Here is a 24,745-nt window from a genome sequence, read left to right as displayed (position 1 = left end):
GGGGGGGGGGGGGGGGGGTTATGCACATGATAATTTACCATTGTTGAGTGAAGAAGATGAATTTGAGACACAAACGAATCTCTAGCAAAAAGTTGAAACATTGTGACAAACAAGTCCATAGGAGACACCTCAAAAAGGCTATGATTCCAAGAACAACCACAAACGATGGCGAAAACATCTTAAATCTAAGGGCTGCTTGCGTACAACAAACACAAACCACCAATGTTAATATTTATGCACAAATATAAAATATGGGATCATCGTTTATATGCAAATGATCATTGATATGTGATATGTGATGACTGGTAAGGACACCAAGATGAATGAGAACATGAACATTACCTCATTTTGAATTTGCTAAAGACGTAGGTGAAAAAAGGGACTTTCAAGCCAATCAAGGTTCGGGTTTGATGGGGGACCAACAAAATAAAACATAATCCAACCCCCCATAATTTGAAAATTAGACGCAGATGAGATCTTTTCAACCAAAGAATGCACCTCTTCACCGCTACTCTGCAAAAGCTGTGTACTCCAATTCTTGGGTAGGAGCCTTCAATCCATCTGATGGTGATCCATAATACCTTTAGTAGGCTTTTTTACATGACGACCAGGTCTTTCCCAGCTTTGTCTATGTACAAAGAGGCCGAGACCAGCTCTTTCCAAGATTTTGTTTGAGCTCATCTACAGAGAGGTCCATGGAAGTAAAAGGCACATGGATGCTGAGAAGTGTAGTGTGTGTTTCTCTAAAGACGCAAACACTGTGAATGCATAATCTACACCGCCATCCATGCACAAACTAGTAGATGACACTTATCAACCAGAAACAAGAGACAATTTGTGCCATCAGAGTTAGTGAAGTTGACCTCCAAATTCCAAATTCCCACTACCCATGCAAATACGTTCAACATGACAACCATGAGAATAAAAGCGCATGAAATACTTGTTCTCTCTTTAACGGAATACCATTTGAATTTCCACTACCATGCAAACCCATTCAGCATGACAACCACGAGAAAAAAATCACTAGTAATACATGTTCTCTCTTTTAAAAAAATTCCATCTTGACCATGTTGAAATCCACTACCCAAGTGCATGTGGTGGGTTGTCTCAATGTGGCGTCACCATTTTCGGGATCCTAAACAGAAGGGCCAAAGTCCTACAAACAAAATATAAGAAACCTTCTTTACAAAGGTTAAGAAGCAGTTAAAATATCCAACAATAAATTTTCTCTCTTTACCAGAATACCAGCTTGACCATGTTGAAATCCACTTTCACCCAAGTGAATGTGGTGGGTTGTCTCAATGCGGCATCACCATTTTCGCGCTCTTAGACAGAAGGGCCAAAGTCCTACAAACAATAGATGAGCACCCTACCTTACAAAAGATTAGGATGCAGTTAATACTTACATGGTTGGCAAATATCTATAGTGCAAGTTAAAGGTCACCCCTCAGTCTTCTTGATGAGGGCTTCAAATTCGTGGGCTAGCTTCTGCTGGCACTGGGCTACAAGAGCTTGGACTGCAGACCATTTCCATTTCATGACCCTGTCTCCATAAAGAATTTTGGCAATTCCAGAAGTAGCTAGAAAGTCATCTTGCAAGAAATTGTCCTCCTTCATTGGGAAACATAGCATGGGGATTATGAGCCTTTTATATTTCACTTTACCCACAAGAATCTTTGCTCTCTTGTTGAAGGATGGCTCGTAGCGAGCTGACCTAGACTTCATATTAAGTGCTTTGGCCTTAAGGTTCATGTTCAAGTTGATTTCTCTCTCAAACCATTGAAGCAACGCCTTGTCTTCAAAGTTGTACTTTGCCGAGAGAAAATCCGCTTCATGCATCTTCCCCTTCTTCTTTAGCTTCTCACACTTGACAACCACTTGTTTTTTGAAGGCTGCAACATCTTCGAGAGCAATTATGTCCTTCTGCCCTATCTCTAGGGTGCCAATTGGATCAACTTCAACAACATTAAGCCAGGCAATCCCAAGCACGACTGGCTTGGTGTTGTTGAAGTTGATGCAGTTGGCACATTGGAGATAGAAAAGAAGAACAAGATTTCTTTGGAGGCTATTGCGACCTTAAAAAATTAAGTGGTTAAGTGTGAGTAGCTAAAGAAGAAGGGAATGATGCAAGAAGCGATTTTTCTCTCGACAAAGTACAACCTTGAAGACAAGGCATTGCTTCAGTGGTTTGAGAGAGAAATGGACATGAACATGAAACTTAAGGCCAAAGCACTTAATATGAAGTTTGGGTCAGCCATCCTTCAACAAGAGGGTGAAGATCCTTGTGGGTAAACTGACGTATAGGAGGCTCACAATCCCCATACTGCGTTTCCTTGTCAAGGAGGAGGATTTCTTGCAGGATGACTTTCTAGCTATTTTTGTCATTGCCAGGATTCTTTATGAAGAGAGGGTCATGAAATGGACATTGCCTGCTATCCAAGCTCATGCAGCCCGTATCTTACACTATAGATACACGTCAGCCATGTAAGTATTAATTGCTTCCTAACCATTTTTAGCGGAGGGTTCTCATCTTTCGTTTGTAGGACTTAGGAGCCCAAAAATGGTGATGCCACATTGAGACAACCCACCACATACACTTGGGCGAAAGTGGATTTCAACATGGTCAAAATGGTATTTTGTTAAAGACAGAACATGTACTGCTGGTGATTTTAATTGCTTCCTAACCTTTTGTAAGGGAGGTTGCTTATCTTTTGTTTGTAGCACTTTGGCCCTTCTGTCTAGGAGCCCGGAAATGGTGATGCCATATTGAGAAAACTGACACTATGCACTTGGGTGATAGTGGATTTCAACATCTCAAGATGGTATTCTATTAAAGAGAGAACATGTACTGCTGGTAATTTTCTTCTCGTGGTTGTTACGTTGAATGAATTTGCATGGGTACTGGAAATTTGGATGGTATTTTGTTAAAGAGAGAACATGTATTGCTAGTGATTTTCTTCTCGTGGTTGTCATGTTGAATGAATTTGCATGGGTAGTGGGAATTCGGAATCTAGAGGTCAGCTTCACTAATTATGATGGGACAAATTGTCTCTTGTTTCTAGTTGATAAGTGTCATCTGCTAGTGCGTGCATGGATGGTGGTGTAGATTAAGCATGCACAATGTTTGCATCTTTAGAGAAACACACATTACACTTCTCAGCATCCACGTGCCTTTTACTTCCATGGACCTCTCTCTAGATAAGCTCAAACAAAATCTTGAAAAGAGTTGATATCGGCCTCTTTGTACATGGACAAAGCTGGGAAAGACCTGGTCATCGTGTAAAAAAGCCTACTGCAGGTAATATCGATCACCATAATATAGAATGAAGGCTCCTACCCAAGAATTGGAGTACAAAACTTTTGCAGAGTAGCGGTGAAGAGGTGCATTCTTTTGGTTGACAAGATCTCATATGCCTCTAATTTTCAAATTATGGGAGGTTGGATTATGTTTTAGTTTGTTGGTCCCCCATCAAACCTCAACCTTTATCAGCTTGAAAATCCCCTTTTTCACCTACATCTTTAGCAAATTCAAAATGAGGTAATGTTCATGTTCTCATTCATCTTGGTGTCCTTACCAGTCCGCGCACATAGATGATCATTGGCATATAAATGATTATCCCATATTTTTTATTTTTGCATAACTATCAACATTGATGGTTTGAGTTTGTTGTACGCAAGAAGCCCTTAGATTTAAGATGTTTTTGCCATCGTTTGCAGTTGTTATTGGAATCATAGCCATTTCGAGGTGTCTCCTATGGACTTGTTGTCACTATGTTGTAGTTTTTCACTAAAGACATGTTTGTGTCTCAAATCCATCTTCTTTAGTCAACAATGGGAAATTATCTTGTGCATTACTCCCCCCCCCCCCCCCCCCCCCCCCCCCCCCCCCCCCCCCCCCCCCCCAAAGTTTGTACCCTTCATTTAAAAAAAACTAGTAAATTTTCTCATGAGCTAATTGGTCATATTGTGAAATACATAGATAGTCAATTAAGATTGAGTCATGCATCACCTCATGGCTTCTATTTCATAGATGTCTAGCAAGGACTTTACATGGTTATGGAGCTAGTTGAGCGATCCAAAGCTGTCCCCACCCACAGTAAAAGGCAACGCCATCCTTTGCCTCTAGACGTCTTGTTTCATTTTTGAGATTATATAGATTTGTTAAGGTTAGATGCCTTTTCCTACCTCTCTATTTCCTATCTAATCGATCATCTGTGTTATCTTGGGATTGTTCCTATGGTGTGAACTGTGTGTGTGTGTGTGCCCACACAATGCTCCTTTTCTCCATAGGATTGACCATGGAAAACTCATGGAAAATTGTGTTGATGATGCTGTGGATGAGCTACCTCCGCTCCACCATGTCAGCTGGTCTTTCATGTTGGAGCCTTTGTAGGCGGCTGCTGCCATCTCTATGAATGGCATGATCTCTTCCAACAACTCCACCGCATCCTACTCAATATCGTCTCTTAGCGCCATGCTTTGCGTACTCATTGATGGCGTCGAGCTCATCGCCGGAGTGCTTTGAAGAGAACTCTTCTCAACGTTCAAGAAAAGAATCCCCAAGAGAGAGAAAGAGAACCGAGAGAGATGAAGGAGAGATGAAGTTGTTGGTTTCATTTCAGCTGCTTGCCATTGTGCAAGCATCTCAGATAGGTTTCCTAGTCAAAAAAACTAGTCAGCGTAAGTTTCCCAAAAAAATCAACCAGCTTCTACACCTACATTTGAAACCTTGTGCCTTTGACTAGAGATGGTAGTGCTCTACCACTATGCCCACATGGCTATGTTGACATGATAGCAATTGCAATAGAGCAGACATGAAGTGTTGCTAGTGGCCCAAGAAAAAGTGAGATTATCGGCCATGCCAATCACTTCCACGGTGTGGTGGCTAGCGAGCCGATTTTTATATGGAGCCTCCTCTTTCATGTGTCAGAGGGATTTGATCTACCAGGATGGAGCTTTTGTGGAGCTACTTTTCTGTCATGAAGGTGGCACAAATTTGAAAGTTCATGCATGAAGCACTTGATGTGTGGTGCTACTTAACTGATCTGACTTAGCCAATGCTTTTGAGATGAAGTCGTTTTTGTGGACTGGCTTGGAAAAGCTCTTCACTATAGTGCCTACTATGCTATGCAAAACATTGATTATGGGAGATGCAAGAAGGTCCATGTAGCCATGCTTGGGATTGGCTGGCTTGGTGGTGTTGAAGTTGATCCAGTTGGCACCTTGGAGATAGGGCAGAAGGATAAGATTTCTTTGGAGGTTGTTGTAGCCTTCAAAAAACAGGTGGTTGCCAAGTGTGAGCAGCTAAATAAGAAGGGGAAGACACAAGAAGTGGATTTTCTGTCGACAAAGTATAACCTCGAATTTCTTCAGTGGTTTGAGAGAGAAATCAAATTAAACATGAACCTTAAGGACAAAACTTGAGAGGGATAAGATCCTTGTTGGGGAAGTGACATATAGGAGGCTCACAATCCTCATGTTGCATTTCCCAATAAAGGAGGATGATATCTTGCAAGATGACTTGCTAGCTATTTCTGGCATTGCCAGAATTCTTTATGGAGACAGGGTCATGAAATGGAAACTGCCTACTGTCCAAGCTCTTGCAGCCCAATGCAAGCAGGAGCTAGCTGATGAATTTGAAGCCCTCATCTCAAGAAAACTCAAGAAAATTGAGGGGTGACCATTAGCCTACTCGATAGATATGCCAGGCATGTAAGTATAAACTGCTTCCTAACCTTTTGTAAGGGTTGTCTCATGAGGGTGCTCATCTCACGTTAGGCGGGTCTCACTCACTCTTACCAGCAGTTTCGAGCGGCAATCTTATACAATTTCTCAAGCTCTTTCAATGAGTACACATAGAAACACCAACACTACATCTCTCTCATTTTTCTATTGTCGGTTTTGAATTTTCTATGTATATGCATATGTATCTACCTAAGTGTGCATGTATATGTACATGTATGTGTATGTGTCTATCTTTATACATCTCTCCATAACACACATCTCATGGTATTTTCTTGGCTTGGATTTATCATTGCTCACAAAAAATGCCTTTGTCACATAATTTCATGTTCATTCATGTCATTTCTTTTTAAATATATTTTTTTCTCAAATGCAGACATAGATGCTGATATTTAGATTTAGAACTTCTTAACCCATAATTCATAGATATATGAATCTTATCGAAGTGCCCACTTCCAAAACTTAGAAGCTTATCTAAAAATGAGTATCCCTTTGCATCCATCATCATCCCCATGTTAGGTACTTCATCGAATCCATTCACTCTAATAAGGGTCCATACCATGGATAACAAGTTTTTTTGCGTATAATATACTCATATCAACTTCCTCCATAGGTAATTGACAATAGATCCTCTTTCACATTAGATAAAAAGAACCTAACACTTCTTACCTGTTACATTAAACCTTTTTCCGCTCTTCTTCTTCGCCTTCCCTCAATGAGAGATAGAGAGTGATTGACATATATATATATATATATATATATATATATATATATATATATATATATATGTATATATATATATATATAGAGAGAGAGAGAGAGAGAGAAGAGCCGGTGTCTCAATATTCAAATGTAAGAGAGTGTGTGTGAGTAGTGGGTGCATGTGATCACTGTTTTAATGGAAAGTTGGCCTTCTTCCGATACCTTTCATTCACCTCTTAACATAGTAGACCTTAGTGCCTCCTCAAATTGTTTTAATTGAATAATGTGGAAGCGAAAGCAAGCCTTCCCTCTACTGCTCGCAAGATCGAGTCCTCCTTTTGGACGTGGAACTTGAAAGGCCCAAAAACTAACAAATAAAAGTAGAGTTGAGCGAATATGTGACAACAATTTAAGAAAAGAAAGTACGAGACAAATCTTAAATAGATGTCAGCGAAGGTGCTGAAAAAATTTCCCAAAACAAATTCACTTGATGCCAGTGAAGGCAGAGGCGTCACGCGAGGTGGAGAGCAGGTGAGGAAGGGACACAAGGTGTCGGGCAAGGGTTAAGGGTTGTGCGTAGAAGCTATTGCAAAAGGTGTGAGCATGTTGGGGAGTTCCAAAAGGTTAGTTTTGAGAGAGAGAGAGAGAGAGAGAGAGAGAGAGAGAGAGAGAGAGAGAGAGAGAGAGAGAGAGAGAGAGAGAGAGAGAGAGAGAGAGAGAGATTCATTATCATCTATTGAGGTCACATATGACCCATGGGACCAAAGACGCATACATAACTTTTTTCCCTCTCTAGAAGGGGATGGTGGAAAGTGTCTCCTCTTCACATGGGAGAGGGCAGTGTCCATTATATGGGCTTATGTGTGATTGCCAAGGCAAGAGCCTCTTGTAGAGGTATTGGATTATCTAGTTCCTAATCTCTTGTAGGTACAGGTTGATTTGGAGAGATTTCTCGTGGGAAATCTCTTTCAAATAAAAGGGTAAGTCGCCATACATGTGCTGGTACTCAAGGGCATGCTACAGATGCGATCGGCATGTGAAACAGAATGCAAAATAGTGAATTATGGCTTGTATTTTTTTGCAAGTTTAGGGTATTGACCCTTTTTTATCGTTAATAGTCCTAAGAGCTTCGGGGAGCTAGGGAGCTACAAAACAGGTGATCCATTGCATTTTAGAGGTAGAAAACACAGATTTGAGTGTTGTATTTTCTTGCCAGGTTTGTGCTCTAATGCACTTGAGAAGTCACCTAGGGTCTGGGGATTTTGTATGTGAAGCCTCTTATTGCAATTATGTTGCCAAAATTGGGCTAGAGTAGGCCAAAAGGGGCACCAACCTATGGGGCCATCGTGCTATCACTCTTTGCTTGGGAGCACTATAGTTGCCAGGCCATGTTTGTTTCTGATGCATTGAATTCCAATCATAAGTTTGTCAATGAAGCTCCTTTGTGTTGTAAAGTTAAGCAATATAAAGATCGGGTACAAGACAAAGTCCACCTCTATGTTTCATGGTCTTTCTCGCAAATGCATGTCATTGTACAAGGGTGCCAACCACACTAAAACATCTATGGCATGTATATCTGGCATCCAATCAAGGACGTTTGTGATTTCAAGGGGGGGGGGGGGGGGGGGGGGGGGTATGTCCTCTTATTGAAGTCACAAATGGTCTCATATCGTATGGCCAATGTGAATTGAATGACGACCAAGAGTTCCACCCGCAACAATAAAGGTCAGGTCACCACAAGTTGGTCGGGCCAATCAGCACTAAAATCCGAGTAGTAAAAGGTCGGATAGGCTCAGTTCAAAGCCATTTAAGCTCCATAACACAGGGATACTAGGAAATTAACTCAAAAGAGCAAGCTAGACATATGGCATCTTGTGAGCAATTTACCAAACATAAATTGTAGATATCTTGCTCATTTTCCAACAAAGGCTCCACCCTTGGGAAAAGAGTCAAAAATTTTCATTTTTGATCGCATACCACATGACAAATCTCCAAGCTACAATGGGAAGTCCAAAGAATCCGAACAACGAGTCTACTTGCTATGTGAAATGGAAGTGATTGATGGTCTATGCTCAGTGCGTACTCAAGGTTCCTTTTACGGAATGACCTTTTACTTCATGAAAGATGTGTAATAGACTAGAGAGAGAAAGAGAATAATATTGTGTGTGTGTGTGTGTGTGTGTGTGTGTGTGTGTGTGAGAGAGAGAGAGAGAGAGAGAGAGAGAGAGAGGGAGAAGACTGACAGCAAATGGGGTGCCAAACTCCTCTCCAAGGGCCCCCCCTCTCTATCGCTAGAGAGATATTTGCTTTAGATTCAACAAATGTTGATACAACGGTACTAGATGTTGAGATGCTGATGGGAACTTGATGTAGATGCTAGGTTCTGCAAGCTTTAGGGCTGGAATGCAAAAAGGCTAGGGATTTTTGCTGTGATCTGCATTGGCTATGTGGCTATGGGTGGATTTTCTATCGCTGATGTTGACGAAAACTAAAAAACAATGGGTGATCTGGGTGATCTAGTACAATGAGCTGAATTCTGAAAAAGCTGGCTGATGTGACATGGAAATATGAAATCGATGGCTGATCGAGTACGATGGGTTGAATTTTGAGAACGTTGGAGGGGTGTTGAGGTACTATGGGTACTTGTTTGGTATTTGTACTGTGGGTACTAACTTATTATGGTGGAGAAGTGACCCCTAGGGTCACTTATATGTGGGATAAAAGTTGCGTAGGCCAATGCCTCCTAAAAACCACATAAATTCTAAAATGGTGCAAAAATTCACTTATTAATAAGTTGATGAACTACTAATAAGAGGTGATTCACATGAAATTTTACCTAGGCTTGGTACTAATGGGAACACTGCCCAATGCCTATACCTAGTAGACATGGGTTGTGCTCATGTGCAATCAAAGGGTATGCAGCTACTCTAAAGTTCGTAGACATGCATGTCTTGCGTACATGCTCACAAGGGTACCAGAACACTTCGTAGGCCTTCCTAAACCCTAGAAATAGGAGTTAGCTCGTCCACATGCACATAGGATTATATGTGCACATCAAATCTTTCCCTTTTCAAGGTGAGCTAATGGTATGAGTTGCATGGCTTCCTTGTAGTCTGCCAACATCTCAAGATAATCTGCAAAGAAATATTTGTCAGTCCACTCTGCTGCGTGGGTGCTGTGATACTTGAACCTAAAAAAGGTCTACAATGCTTGCTTCTCTGGCTGCGCAAAAGGGGATGTAGAATAAGTTTTTTTGGTTATGTGTCTTCAAATTTTTCACGATCTTGGGTTTATCCTCTTCAAGAAGCTCTGTTGGAGGATCTCCCTAAAAACATAGCAATCACAATTTCATCGACACATCTGTTATTTTTTGGGTGACTGAAATTTAAGGACTATGCTTCCTAAATGATTGTGCATGGATTGGAGATGAAAAATGCGATGGAATGCCAAACCTTTCAGCAAATACATGCCAAAATTGTGATCCAAACTTGACTTGGCTACCTACAATTAGTGACTTTGGAAAACCATTAAGGGAATACCCATGCTTGATGGACAATCATGCTAATGCTTTTCTGGTGATTGTGTCTTGCCAAGGAATGAGCATGCAAAAGTTATTGACATGATCTACAATGGTGCGACCTTGTGTAGTCCTTAAATCCAAACTTTCTACCTTTCCTAGGGTGTGGTTCAAACTTTTGTGCTCATCCATGAGTGAATCCTATGCATTGTGCAATCTGGCTTCTCTACGAGAAGGCAACACACAAAGACGGTGACAAAAATACAAGAGATCGTCATGAATGAGAGACTAAAAAAATGCACACTGACTTTTCATGCGAACAAAAGATACTTCTTGAATGGGTGCTATAAACCTTGATTGGAGAGCCAAGATCTATCCTGCATGATTGATCGTATCTGCAATTGGGCTAGCTTTACTAGGAGCATAATTAGTCAAACCAACAAATCTCTCACAAGACTGGAATCATCTAGCTTGACGGTCACTCCAAGGTGTACTAGGTACAAATTGGATCTGCTTAAAGGCTTGATGATCCCTACAAACAATGGCATCTCTATCACGCAAAAATCCTTCTCGGGTTGTAGAGAATGAATGACAGAGAGAGGTTCCGTTTCATGCAATGAGTGATTCTTTTCTAGATTGTGGGATTTTGTACGAAGAGAGAATATTGGTTTGCATGCTTTATACTTTTTCAAAACATGAGAGTGAGAGATTAATGAAAAAGATGGAATATTCTTCTCACAGCAAATAACCATGAGAGAGGCAACTTCAACCGTGTGAGAGAGAGTGTTTTCTTTCCAATTAACTTATGGATACAATCTTTTAAACCACTTCATGCCAAAAATCATATCACATCTAGACAGAGGAGAAATGAAAAATTTAAGATGACATGACATTCATGCATAAGTGAGGAGTGCAAGTGAGGAGCAAATCCAGAGACCACTATGGGATCCATTGAAATAGCTTCTAAGCGTGCACTCATCACAAGAGAGTCACGCACACTAACAAAATCAAACAAGATCACAATATGCTAACCATTCACATGACCATAACACTTCATGAGAGACTCATCTAGACAATCATTAGAAACTTGGGGCACATTAGTTTTCTCATTTATGACACTAATAGAAGACGTGGTTTTGTGGGTTCTTTGGGTGCTTTCTTAAGACAATCTCTTTTCATGTGACCTTTAGCGTGACACTGAAAACATCTTCCTTTCTTTCCGTATTTGGTTCCTTCTTCAAGACTTAACCAACCTCCTACTATTTCTTGAGTAGATTTTATCAAGTGTCAACTTAGGGATTTTCTGAGTTTTAGCCTTTCTTTTATTAGGTGAAGATTTCCGTGAAGAGTAAGAAGACAAAGAATTACCATTGTTCTTACCATTTTGTTGATCATGAGGGGTACTTGACTTGTTCCTTAGTCTTACCTTTGTTGTGCTTCATTTCTCGCTCGAGAGTGATTCTTGAGCGATTCTGACGACACCACTGTAGTCGGTGGGTCAAAAGACTTTCACATCGTACTTGATGTGCTTGTCCAAAACAAAGAGGAAACCCTCTTTGTGTTGCGATCTCCATTTCACTTACACAAGTGAACACCAATTTGCAAATTATGGTTATAAAAAGACATAACGAGAGTTCCATTTTGATTGAAGCCTCACTAATCTTGTTTTAATCAATCAAGGTACTACAAAATGAGCCTTGCACTTGTCTTGGAAGTCAACCCAACTGAAAGAGAGTGGTACGGCTGCCGCAACATGCTCAGAATGCTCAACCAAGTGTGCCTTTTGCCAGGTTTGATACCAATTAATGGTATCATCGACAAATACATGGCAATAGTCAAAACTTTATTATTATTGTTTTTCTTGTTAGTCGCAAAGTAAGCTTTAAACTGATGCAATCAAGAGTGAATCACAAAAGCATCCAACTTACCATCAAACTTAATGAAATTCAACTTCTCAGTGACTTGATTGTTGGAGTTTTCAGCTCTATCTATGCTACGTTGTCAAGGGATATGGGTTCAAAACATGAGCCGGGGAGGCGCGGGCCTCTTGCTGTGACAGGTGTGAGAGAATAAGAACAATAGGTGAAAAAGGCTATGACAATCACCGTAAAATTCAATTAATGGTGTCAAGCTTTGAGTAGAATGAAATCGATAGCCAAGGTGGGTTGTTAGCAGCACCAACATTTGGATTAACTAGTAAATAGGAGTTTAAGCTCCCTTTGCAGATTAACCGGTTAGTTAATGACATCGGGGTTTAATAAGATGATTAATTAAACTTCAAGCTGATGATGTTGATGGAAATTCTCTCTTGTCACTTTATCTGTTTTAACTACCTTCAAGAGCTCTCTACACTGCTCTCGTTCCTATGATTTCCCTCATAAAACTTCTCTGAGTGCCTTCCTTAGCCTGCTCTTACGCTCCTTCCATTGCTTCAGTTACCAACAATAAGCTTCAAATTTCTCTTTCAATCTACCCATAAGTTGTTAAGAGCTCTCAAAATATCTACACAATTTCTCCTTTTGTTTTCCTTCAATTGCCCTATTTAGCACATCTCTTGCCATCCCTCGAGCTTTACACCCTTACTTAGCCAAGAGAGAGATAGCTCCATGCTTACAACCCGAGAGAGAGAGAGAGAGAGAGAGAGAGAGAGAGAGAGAGAGAGAGAGAGAGAGAGAGAGAGAGAGAGAGAGAACACCTCCCCTTTCCTTGCTTTGCTTACTCTCTTGCTTCCTTAGGTCAAATCCCTTGCTCATGCATGAGAGAGAGTCTTACTGCATGCTTCTCCACGAGAGAGAGAGAGAGAGAGAGAGAGAGAGAGAGAGAGAGAGAGAGAGAGAGAGAGAGAGAGAGAGAGAAAGAGAGAGAGAGAGAGAGCCTTGAGTCTTCCTCTTCCGAGCTTTCTTGCAACTAGGATTCTAGAGCCTGGTGTTCTTCCTTTCTTGAGCACGAGAACAAGAGAGAAAGATCGAATCCTCTCCTCCTTGATGTTGAGAGAGAGAGATTGCAAGCCCCCCTTCCTCTTGCTCCTCACGTTCAATCCTTCCACTAACACTTACTTGCTATGCCCCTATTTTAAGGCTCTTTCCTTTTTTTGTTGTCACGCCGCTATGACAAGGCGCATGAAGCCCCACCTGATGATGTGGCAGTTTGAATTGTGAACAATGCCAAACCTGGTGAGAGTGGAGTTGAAAATCATCACCATAGCCTGCTCTTCGGTTTTCTTCTCTATGGCGACCCCATCGGATGCCCGAAAGCCCTCCTTAATTGGGTGGCCACCCCATGGGCGGCCGTTCTCATGGGGGGCGGCCCTTGGCCCTTGCAGGGCACCACATTTGGTATGCATTATTGACCAAAGCATTGTTAAGCACAACATCTTCCTCCAAAAGTCCTTGACTAACAATATCATCGTGAATTTTGCTACCCGTTGTCGAGGGATATGTGTTCAAAACGTGAGCCGGGCAGCCGTCGGGCCTCTAACTGTGAGAGGTGTGAGAGAGAATAAGAAGAACAGATGAAAAAGGCTATGGAAATCACCGCAAGAATCAATTGATCAATTCAATGCTTTGAGTACAACTTATCCTTAGCCAAGGCAGGCTGTTAACAGCACCGTCACTTGAATCATCTGCTAACTAGGAGTTTAAGATCCCGCTTTACAGAATTAACCGGGCCATTAATGACAAGAGAGAGACTTCATGCTTGCTTAGATCCGAGATTGAGAGAGAAAGTCCGTTTTCCTCCTCCTCGACTCCTTTCACCAACTTCTCAAGCTGTACCCTTCTTCAACACTCGTTGATGCTCCTCAATTCCCTCCTTTTCCTCTAACCCTTCTTGCTAATCTCCCCTCGTTCATGCACTACTCCTCCTTCCTTTGCTTGGTTTTCTAGTCAAGGACGAAAGCGAGAGAGAGACATCCCCTTGCTTTCATGCTTTCCCTCTTCCAAGATCTTCTTCTTGAGTGCCCTTCCTATCTCCTCTCGTTATGCAACACTTATGCCCTCGTTTCCTTTTCTATTAATAGCCCTATTCTCTTTTTTATGCAACAACGGCGCCGTCGTTGTGGGAACGATGCTGATGATGTGGCAGTTGGTTAGATGAGGCAATGCAGAATTTGACAGGACTGGCACTGAAAGGGTTTGCCATGAGTTGCTGAGCAATTTTTGCCCTACGGCCGCCACGAGTGCTTCTTCTCCTGTTGCGCCGCTCGCCACTGGCTTTCACGACATGCTCTCCTCTTTTTATTTTATTTTTCCCACTAAGCCCTATTTTGTTTACAATGGGCGGCCAAATTAATTGTCCCTTGGGGGGCCTTTGAGCCTCATCGCGGGCGGGCGGCCTTTGTAAGGGCATCACATTTGGGCATTCATGCCGGCCATAGCCCTTGGGTGGCCACACTTGGTATACATATCAGCAAACATGCCGGCCATGCAATGCTTTGCAACAAGTAAAAGGGATCATTTTTGGTACACATGTCGGCCAAGGCAATGCCAAGCACAACATTTTTCTCCAGCAAGCCTTGACTAACAATATCTTCATGAATCTTATTGCCCATAACAACATCCCGAATAATGCCAAAATTACCAAACTCAACAACGCCGACAAGTGACACCGGACTCTGCCTGCCAAGCTGTAAATCCCTTTAGACTTCTCAAACTGCATAAAATGCATACAAACCTTGCCGAGGCTGTAAAATACTCAGATGGCACCCCGACCAAGCGGACCGGCGGACTGTTACGAAACTGGCCCCCGATGAATCTTTAACGGCCAATATCTTGTCAATCGTAAATTCGATCACTGATCTGAAAAGACCAACGTGCTCCACAAAGTGAGCAATTCAGGCCTGTGCATTTATTTCATTTTGGCCATTTAGCTACAGTTGCCCAATCCGGTACATATCTGCAATTGACTCAAACTTCGAACTACCATAACTTTCTCAATGTAGCTCCAATCGACGAGCCGTAAAGACAGCCAGTAGAGCACCTCAAGCACTAGAGTTCTAGATCATAATCTCTCATTTGTGCTCACTTCAAGCATACTCATTTTTGGCATCATTAAGGCATCTGTTGGACCTTTTAAGCCGCATCTGGCATACAGTAATCATTAAGCTTGGCCTGTTAACAAGCCCTGATCACTGCTCAGTAAATGTGTAGGCTTCAAAGAAGCTTATCTTGCATTTCTTTTCTCTTTTTCTATCATGAAAGCGGAGCTGCACGACATCCACCCCCTTTGAACCTGCACAACCTTCGGTCTGTGCCAACTGCACTTCAATCTGCATCTGCTATAGGTACCTTACGCTCTTTGCCATCATCAGACTCACATAACTGGTAAACATATGAAAAATGAAATAAGGCTTATACCCTATCATCAATGTTTTAGCTAAATCATTAGGTAGCTTTCTATCAGAAATCTCTGAACCGTAACCGCCGTATCTTCAAAGCATTTAATCATGGAAAACCTGTTTAGTGAACCCCGTCAGACTCAAGTGCTCGAGTTAATGATGCACACGGCTTGACCATTAAGCTCGCTTTAGGGAACCCTGTCAAGCTCAAGTATGCCTTACTCTATCTGCACACGGAATGGCCGTCAAGCCTTTACCTCAAGTTTTGGTAGCAGAACCAACTCAAAAGATGTGAAGATACTTCATCAATTGTCCAAAGAAGTGAATTGGAAGCCATGTTTGTAATCTTATTGAATGCAATACCAAAACTCTTCTAACTTAGCATAGATCTAGGAAACAAAACCTTGTACCATGAAACCCGCTACAACAAATAACTGGTACTCTTCAAATCTACAACTTGCACTTTAGTAGCCCCCAGGATCAAATGGGAAACCAATCAATTGCCCCACTATGAGAATTCCTTTGAAAAAATTGCACCATCCTCCAGGATCATAGGGAAAATACAAGAATTTCCAATTAGTATGGCATAAACATGAATTAACCCACAAATCTTCATGAACACCGCCTGGATCATATGGCATATAAGTCAATTTCCCCAGACCATGCATATATCCGTCACCTCCTGGGTCAAAAGCTAGCTCAAAATCCCCTCCATCATAGGGTAACATCAAATCCCATAGAGCATCAGGTAGCACTAAATACTGCCATATCCCCTGCACAACTGGCTCATCCAATTGCCGATCATCAATCACAGGTAAAAGCATTGGTAGTACACCTTCACTCTCACTAGTATTGCAATCCCAATCATGCATATCTGAATACATCAAGTCTCTGGAAAAACTCTCTTCATTAGGCTCGTAAGATGCATTAGAAAACAATTTTCTATCTTGTAGAGGCTCAAAATCAAGTAAAGCATCATTCAACAAATGCATAAGTTCATCATCTAGTGCATCTGAACAAACCCGCTCATGCATGAATCTAGAGTGATTGGTATCCTTAGCATGTGTATTTGAGAACCCTTCCAAAGCTTCTTCCAATAAGCACGTAAGGTCTAGGTCCACCGCTTCAGAAGGTTCCTCCATCTTGCACATCTCAGGCTGCTATAAACTAAGATTTCTACATATGACATGCATACTAAATACATCTACTGTAAACTGCTTTGTATTTCTTTCACCCTCATCCAAATATCTTTGCACTTCTATAGCACAAAGTTCAACATGCTCATTGAAAATTTCATCTACTACCTTGTCTGCATCATCGGCACAATGAAACCAATCATATTCAACACAAAGAGATTGCATTTCACTATGTACCCCCTCTGAATCAGCATCATCAAATTCATGATCATTTTGCCATAGTGTGAGCCTTGTGTCACAAGTTCTTGATAGAGAAGAAGTTTGCTCCCCCTCTAAATTACCTGCAAATTTGGGATTGGTCTGCCAGATTGGTAGCTCTAGGTCACAAAAACTTGTCAAAGAAGAAGTCTGCACCCCCTCTGAATCATCACCATCACATTGAAGATCATTTTTCCACTTTGGTTGCTTGGCACCACAACAACTTGTCAATGAAGGAGTCTGCACCCCCTCTGAATCAACATTTTGCAGATCTTCAAGCACATACTCTTGCTTAGGCAAGTCCTCAAAATCTGCTATACCAAAATCCATGATCATGTTGCTCTCAACAGCAACAGCCTTGCTTTGACCTATAACCTTTGTATCATCATTCAACTCTATGGTAGAATCTGTACCAGAAAATTTTTTCTCTAATTCAGAGTCAGTAGCAAAAGTATCAGTTGAAACCGAATCCTCCTGGCATGTCTACTTGAATATGGCTTCACTCATTCACCTACACAATTTCTTCTTGAGCTTTAGCCAATTCGTTGTTTTGATCCCCTGATTTCTTTTCCTCCTGTACTGCATGCATAGGTTCTTTGCAAAATTCATTCTGTTTATCTTGAAGTTGTAAAACCTCACCGTCAAATACTTCTACTTCATGCACAACATCTGCAAAACCCAACTTTTCATACACAGCTTTAACTATATCTTCATCATTATCCTGTAAGAAGGTAGCATCCTGCACAATAAACTCATCAATCACAGCTTCTAATTTTGATCGTACTTGTCCTCGAATATCTGCGTAGTCTAGTAGACTTGGACTCTGTTCTTCATAGCTTTTATAATGCTCATAACTTACCTGTACAATAGCCTCTTTGAAATACTCCCAGTTGTCGTTGCAGGCTTTGGTAACCTCTTGAATCTGCTCCTTCAAATTTGAACTCACTACCTACTCAAAAGATTTGACCATTAACTCTTCATGTATCCCTCTTAACTTGGTTACCAGCTCATAACACTCTAGATAGCCTTCTGGATCATATCCATCAAAGAGTCATCTCTTGTCGTATACTGCATCTAAAGCTACATCCAAAGCTTCATCCGTTTGATTTTTCTTCTCTACGGTCTCCACTTCAAGCAGAGATCCTTGAACCAATTGAAGCATCTTTGAAAAATTTGGAACTGTTGGCTTATCATCAAAACCATTTGTACTTAACTCTGCAACCATCTTCATCATCTGCTCAAAATTCTCCATCTTTACCTCCCACCCCGACTGTTTCACGTCGGGTTTACCAAAGATGTCAAGGGATATGTGTTCGAAACATGAGCCGCGCAGGCACCGGGCCTCTAGCTATGAGAGGTGTGAGAGAGAATAAGAAGAACATATGAAAAAGGCTATGGAAATCACCGCATCATCAATTGATCAATTCAATGCTTTGAGTACAACTTATCCTTAGCGAAGGCGGGCTGTTAACAACACCGTCACTTGGATAATCTGCTAGCTAGGATTTTAAGATCCCACTCTACATAATTAACCGGGTTGTTAACGACATCGGGGCTTAACAGAATGTTTAATCAATCTTTAGTTGATGACGGTGATGGAAATTCCCTCCGCCACTTTAACTGCTTCAAATACCTTCAAGATTCTGCACTGCTCCTGTTCCTTGCTTAACCTCGTTTTTACTTTGAATTCTTAATCATGGCTGCTCATCTTATGCTTGACGAGAGAGAGAGACTTCATGCTTGCTTAGATCCGAGATCGAGAGAGAAAGCCATTTTCCCTCCTCCCCGACTCCTTTCACCGACTTCTCAAGCTGTACCCTTCTTCAACACTCGTTGATGCTCCTCAATTCCCTCCTTTTCCTCTAACCCTTCTTGCTAATCTCCCCTCGTTCATGCACTACTCCTCCCTCCTTTTCTTGGTTTACTAATCAAGGACGAAAGCGAGAGAGAGACATCCCCTTGCTTTCATGTTTTCCCTCTTCCAAGCTCTTCTTCTTGAGTGCCCTTCATATCTCCTCTCGTTATGCAACACTTATGCCCTCATTTCCTTTTCTATTAATAGCCCTATTCTCTGTTTTATGCAACGATAGCACCGTCATTGTGGGAACGGCGCCGATGATGTGGTAGTTGGTTAGATGAGGCAGCGCAGAATTTGACGGGACTGGCACCTAAAGGGTTCGCCATGGGCTGCTGAGCAGTTTTCGCTTCATTCGTGCGCTTGTATGAGCTTCCCTGCGGCCGCCACGAGCGCTTCTTCTCCTACTGTGCCGCTCACCACTGGCTTTCACGCCATGCTCTCCTCTTTTTATTTTATTTTTCCCACTAAGACCTATTTTGTTTACAATGGGCGGCCAAATTAATTGGCCCTTGGGGGGCCTTTGAGCCTCATTGTGGGTGGGCGGCCTTTGTAAGGGCATCACATTTGGGCATTCATGCCGGCCATAGCCCTTGGGTGGCCACACTTGGTACCCACAAACGAATGTCCAAAGTGAGATAGCCAATCTTCGATTCTCGATCTACTAAAGACTTATGTTACAGAAGTAGATCAACGCTCACAATGGGAGAAGGACTTACCTCTTGTAGAGTATGCGTACAATAATACTGTCCATACTACTACAAAAACGACACCTTTTGAGATCATAGAGGGAAGACCTTAAATTCCCTTGCTACTTAAGTACATGGGAAGATCTTCGCTGGCCGTGACCTACAAGAATCTTTGCAAAAGATTAAGGAGGTTATCCATTTCTCAACAAAGGAAAAAGGCTATTTCTGATAAGCACAGAAGGGCCTCAATGTTCAAAAAAAGTGAGTTGGTCTTACTCAAGTTTCCCAAGGCTTGATTAAGGCAAACAACGGGCAAAAATCCTACGGGCCATCAAAAGTATTATGCCAAACTAGCAAAAAGATACTATGGTCCTTTTTAAATCTTGAAGCCAATCAATGACATGGCTTATCAACTCAATTTGCCCAACCATTGGCTCATAGACAATTCTTTTCATGTGAGCTTACTTAAGCCCTACAAAGGAGAGCCACCAAGAGAACAAATTATTGAAGACCCACCAAAGATCAAAGATCAAGAAGAGGTGCTACAACCCAAAGCTATCATGTGGCATGAGGATTAGGTACTACGACATGGTAATATTATTCGATGATATCTTAAAAGTTCAAAAATATTATCCATTTGAAGATGCTAGATGGATGCACTGGAATACAACTTATGCATAGTATGAACCTTGTCAATGCTTACAATACTATAGTAGAGTAAGCAAATGTAAATGTTTCTTTTAAATGATCAATGTTTTTGTCTTATAAGACTAATTATCTTTTTCTTATGCACAAATTTAATTAGTATGCATGCTTAGAATCATGTTCGTGTTCACGATGTTTCTCAAACACCAAGTAGAAATTATCACTCTACTTTGGAACTATGATATGGACTAAAGAGCAGACATGCTTGCGATAGCTAAGTCCCCCAAGCCCCAAAAAGATTAGTCATCCATCTTGGAATGACATTGTGGGGTAAAAAGGGATCCTCTATCCACTAAAAACATCCACTAATGACTAAGGCTTTATCTCTTCTACCTCATAGTCAAGGACGACTACGATTTCAAGAGAGAGGTAATGTCATAAAATCTAATATCTAGCCAACCCAGATGATTTTCTCATATTAAATGGATCATTTAATGTGGAAGAATAAATGGGAACAAGGGTTAGAATATAGACATGTGCTCATGGATCTATCTCAACACGGGGCCAACGTTAAAGGGGTCCAAAGAAGAGATGGTTTGTCAAAGAGAAAGGCTAGTGAATGGAGATTAAAGACCTTAGGGTTAGCTTCATTAAAGACCTCCAAAGGTTAGTGTTAAAAGTCCTTAGACCTTAGGCAAGCTAGGGTTGTGCTTTAGGTGTTTGTCGTGCTTGCTAACTAAGGTGCTTGAGGTGCTTTATGATTAAGGTTCTTAAGGGTTTCCATGAGTAAGGTGTTTGAGGGGCTTAAGGTATTCCAAAAGTAAAAAAGTATCCCTACTCATGGGGCGGTGAGCCCTCATTATAGGGGCATGAGAGAGAACACACACACCCTCACACAAGGCAAGCCTAGTCTAAAGAAGCAACAAGGACACATGTCAAATTTCTCTCCATGGTTCCCTCCTGGTGTGCCTAAAGCCTATTGGTTAGCATCTAAAGGGGTCCAATAATCTTTTAGCTAATTTAATTAATTGTGTATGCATTTATCAAGTCCTCTCTCTCTCAAAGGGGAAATGGGGACACTTGTCCTAAGGTTAGCATGGTTGATTGCACTCTGCATGTGATTGGCTAAGCTTGTAGGGGTTCAATCAATTTGAAGCTTGAGCTACAATGAGGGGTCAACCAAGGAAGCTAGGGGATTTCTTGTAGGGTATACTCCCCCCCCCCCCCACCCCACACACACACACTCATTGGGTGAAGTGAAAAGTGCAAGAGCTCCATCTCCTTCTCCAAGCTTCTTGAGAAGTTGAGAGCCTACACCAACACTCTTGGCTATGGAATGCAAATCCAACTGAGAGCCATTCTCCAATGCTTAAGCTTTCCATCTTCTTCATCATCATTATTATGCTCTTATGCTATGCTATGAAAAGATTGATGAAAAGTGAGGAACTATCTCTTTCTCCTATGTTACTTCTTCTTCATCTTCCCTATCCTCATTCCCCGCTAGCTCTCTCCACCTTTGAAGGTGTTTGAAGCTTTGGGACTGAGGCCGGGGATGGTTAATGCTTTTGCAAATTTTATGCTATGCTCATGATGCATGAATCTTTCCATCTTCATTGCATCACCTAGGTCACAAGGAACACAAAGATTGTATTGTACCAAGTCTCTCTTGATGGGAGAATCTATAATACAAAAGCCTATGTGGGGGGGGGGGACCGGCTCCACATAAATCCGGTCCTCAACTATTTTCAAGTTCTCTAACTCTCTCTCTTGCAAAAGTATTGTTCATGCCAAGTTAATTAAGTATAATGGTTATGTTGCTACCGCTAATTAAGTTCACCCTCTATGTTCTCAAAGTAGTCTCATGAAAATGCTCACTCTAATTCTCTTAATTCCGCTATTCTCAAAGTTCATAGGCCATTCACATTACATTATATGTACTCTAACTATAAAAAAACCGGTTTTTACCTCTCTAATCCAATCACACCTCCACATGCAAATGCAATAGAAAATCAACTTTAAACAACACCAAACTTAGTAGACATTAACTAGGCAAGGCCAGGAACACATCCGGGTCATCAAACACAAAATTTTCTCAGAAGAAAAATACACATTTTTTTCCAGCAACATAATTGCATGTCATCAAATTAGATGGCAGTAAACATGACTACTAGACACTCCAAAGTGTTGGGAATGTGATGCAACTTTCAAAATCTCAAAAAAACAATCGGATAGTGAGATAAGTCACCTGGAAGATTGTGGAAGCCGATGCTCCAAACTTGTAAAAACTTGCAATGTAGATATCCTCCATCTTGTCCTCTAGCCACCCTCCCTTTGTCCATCTCCTCCTCTAGCCGCCGTCCCTTCTTGAAGGTCTACCTCTTCTCCCACTTCTATCTTTCCCTCCCATCCTCTCACTCTCTAACCCCTACCTCTCTCTCTCTCTCTCAGTGCTGATTTAAGGTCCTCAAACTTCTCATGTAGCAACATTACCTCTTCCAATGCAGCATTCCCTGCCTGCTCACCAATACCATTTATTGAAAGGTCCACCTACCTAGTGCCCGATGTGATGGATTACATTGAGAATAGTAAGATCAGAAAACTTATTTTCATACTAGTGCAAGCCTTGAGGCATGACATTATAAAATTATATGATGAGCTTAATGGAAATCTGTTGACATTGGCAAGGCTAAGATCATTATGGAAATGGGCTGAATTAGTCACTTCCTTTGTGCTTGGTGTGTTAGCTACAATGTGTGATATCATGCGACTAAATTCTAAATTCATGTGGAAGCAATGAACCTATAGTGTCTTGGACACCGAAGGAATTTGTGCAAGCCTTGATGACCTTCTCAAAGATGGAATAACAAAAATCCTATCAAATTCATGAACAATATTAGTCATCATAGAGTATATATAAGTTCTTAGTAGTGGATTTCTTATAAAATACCTTCCAACATCCTCTCTACCGAAATATATGTTTTTCATCGTAAAAATAGCATTCAAATTAGTCTGAAATTCAGCAATATGTGCCCCACATTCCGACTAGTGATCAGCAAATCATCCACATATAGAAGAATGATGAGAAGTACATCACCCTCATGCTTTACATACAAATTTATTTTTATTGGACTAATATGAAAGCCTCGTTTGACCAAATGAGTGTCAGTTTTCTCATTCAAGAAAGAGGAGATTGCTTTAACCCATACAAAGATTTATTACATTTGCACACTTTATCGTCTTGTTTTTTCTTGACAAAATCACAAGGCTGCATTACATAAACTTACTCAGATATATCACCATTCAAGAAATTAGTAACAATGTTTGATTGATGTACATCCCAACCAAAGTGAGTTGCCAATGGACATAGAAAATGCACAGCAGTCATACGACAAGTGGGAGAAAAAGTATCTTCATAATCTATGCCTTTATGATGTGCATAGCCTTTTGCAACAAGTTGATCCTTATAGCGATCAATTTCACCATCCGGCTTATGCTTCAACTTGTAAACCCACTTTGTATTAATGGCCTTTTTGCCATGAGGCAAATCACATAAAGTCCATGTGTCATTTTCTACAAGTGCATCATATTCTAAATGCATGGCAGTTATCTAATTTTCAAAATTTTGTGCTTCATCAAAAGACTAAGGTTCCTCAACATCACAAAAACTGGTGGAAATATCCAAAGCATTGCAATCTGATTCATAAGATGCATGGCAAGAACTTGAATGAGTACAACTAGACTGTTAGGGACTCACAGCAATAACAAGTATGAAGTACAAGAATATGCAATATAAAGGAAAACGACTACAGGATACTACACATTGAGTCATAGAATTGCAAAGCATATGAACAATAGACACCATGATTGAGAGAAAGAAGGTACTGCTTCACTGTGTATTCATCATCATCATCATATTACAGGCCCAAAATAGCAGTACGACTATAGGAAGACTGCAAACTTCTCGTTGGTTATATCCAAAAATTGCTACATGCCATAAAACAATTTGGGTTTTTCAAACTACCTAAGCATTAGGCACTTGTGTAAACATGCCCCTAAGGTTTAAAACTAAGACCTTAGTTATAGTCAAAAAAGATAAGTACCCTGACACATCAGGCACTAACACTTGTCACACCCAGTGGGCAATGTTTATAAAACATTGTGAGAACCCATCCCTTGATTATATCAACATCAACATGATCTTTAACTTTAGCCTGCTACTACTGATTTGTACTTTATCCTTCAGTTATAGTTGTCTTGCCATCTCCACGAAGTCCTACATCCACTTCAGCTTCAGTTGCTTCCTTTGTAACCTCAATATTCTCTTATTGATTATATCCTCACCAATAATTACTATTGGATTTTAAAGTTGTTTTTGTTCCTTGCATCATCTACCTCTTCATATACAACTCTAATTGTAACTGCATCTTCAGTTGACTATACCTAAACTTCAGTTTCAATTTGATCCAACATTGCAATATCATATTGAACATCCATTTGGTCAGGTTGATCTTGTGATTGCTGCTCCAACTGCTTTTGCAATTGCTCATATTACTGCTTCAATTCATCATATTGCCTCTACACTAACAAGTTCTCCTCCTTTGCTTCTTCTTCTACAAAATCCTGGAATGACTTGCTAACCACATCATACCTTCTCATTTTGATCTAATCCCACACTGTCTTCATGTAATCCATCATTTTTAATTTCATTTTTTCCACATCCCTTGAATTGAGATACCTTCTACAAAGTAGAAAACTCTCCTCTTCTTCAAGTGATTTCAGGTCTTTAGGCCCATTTTTATATTCAAGAACACATTCAAATTTAATAGCACGTTCAAGTTCAGGTTCAGGTTCAGGGTCAGGTTCAGG

At 41.0% G+C, this 24,745-nt stretch overlaps 1 protein-coding gene and 1 pseudogene across 1 annotated transcript; one reads left to right on the top strand and one right to left on the bottom strand.

Annotated features, from left to right (window-relative positions):
• Positions 1-1,440: 1,440 nt before the first annotated feature.
• LOC147452655 (uncharacterized) lies at positions 1,441-4,407 on the bottom strand. The gene is made up of 2 exons (XM_086519284.1): positions 4,347-4,407; positions 1,441-2,075 (listed from the first exon to the last, which is right to left on the bottom strand). The coding sequence occupies exons 1-2, from the start codon at positions 4,405-4,407 to the stop codon at positions 1,441-1,443; spliced, it is 696 nt and encodes a 231-aa protein (XP_086375410.1).
• A 451-nt stretch (positions 4,408-4,858) lies between these two features.
• LOC147452654 (uncharacterized) lies at positions 4,859-5,680 on the top strand (annotated as a pseudogene).
• The last annotated feature ends 19,065 nt before the right edge of the window (positions 5,681-24,745 follow it).

Source organism: Adiantum capillus-veneris, chromosome 8, assembly GCF_014529385.1.
Source record: "Adiantum capillus-veneris isolate H3 chromosome 8, ASM1452938v2, whole genome shotgun sequence".
In the NCBI taxonomy this organism is placed as follows: Eukaryota; Viridiplantae; Streptophyta; class Polypodiopsida; order Polypodiales; family Pteridaceae; genus Adiantum; species Adiantum capillus-veneris.
Note: the sequence above shows the minus strand (reverse complement) of the source record. Positions and strands in the feature narration are given on the sequence as shown.

Bases quoted from the DNA above. Each gene is read 5' to 3' on its own strand.
- LOC147452655 (XM_086519284.1), bottom strand. From the start codon at position 4,407: ATGGCAGCAGCCGCCTACAAAGGCTCCAACATGAAAGACCAGCTGACA. The intron at 2,076-4,346 runs GTAGCTCATCCA...TAATTTTTTAAG, and splicing joins GCTGACATGGTGGAGCGGAG to GTCGCAATAGCCTCCAAAGA.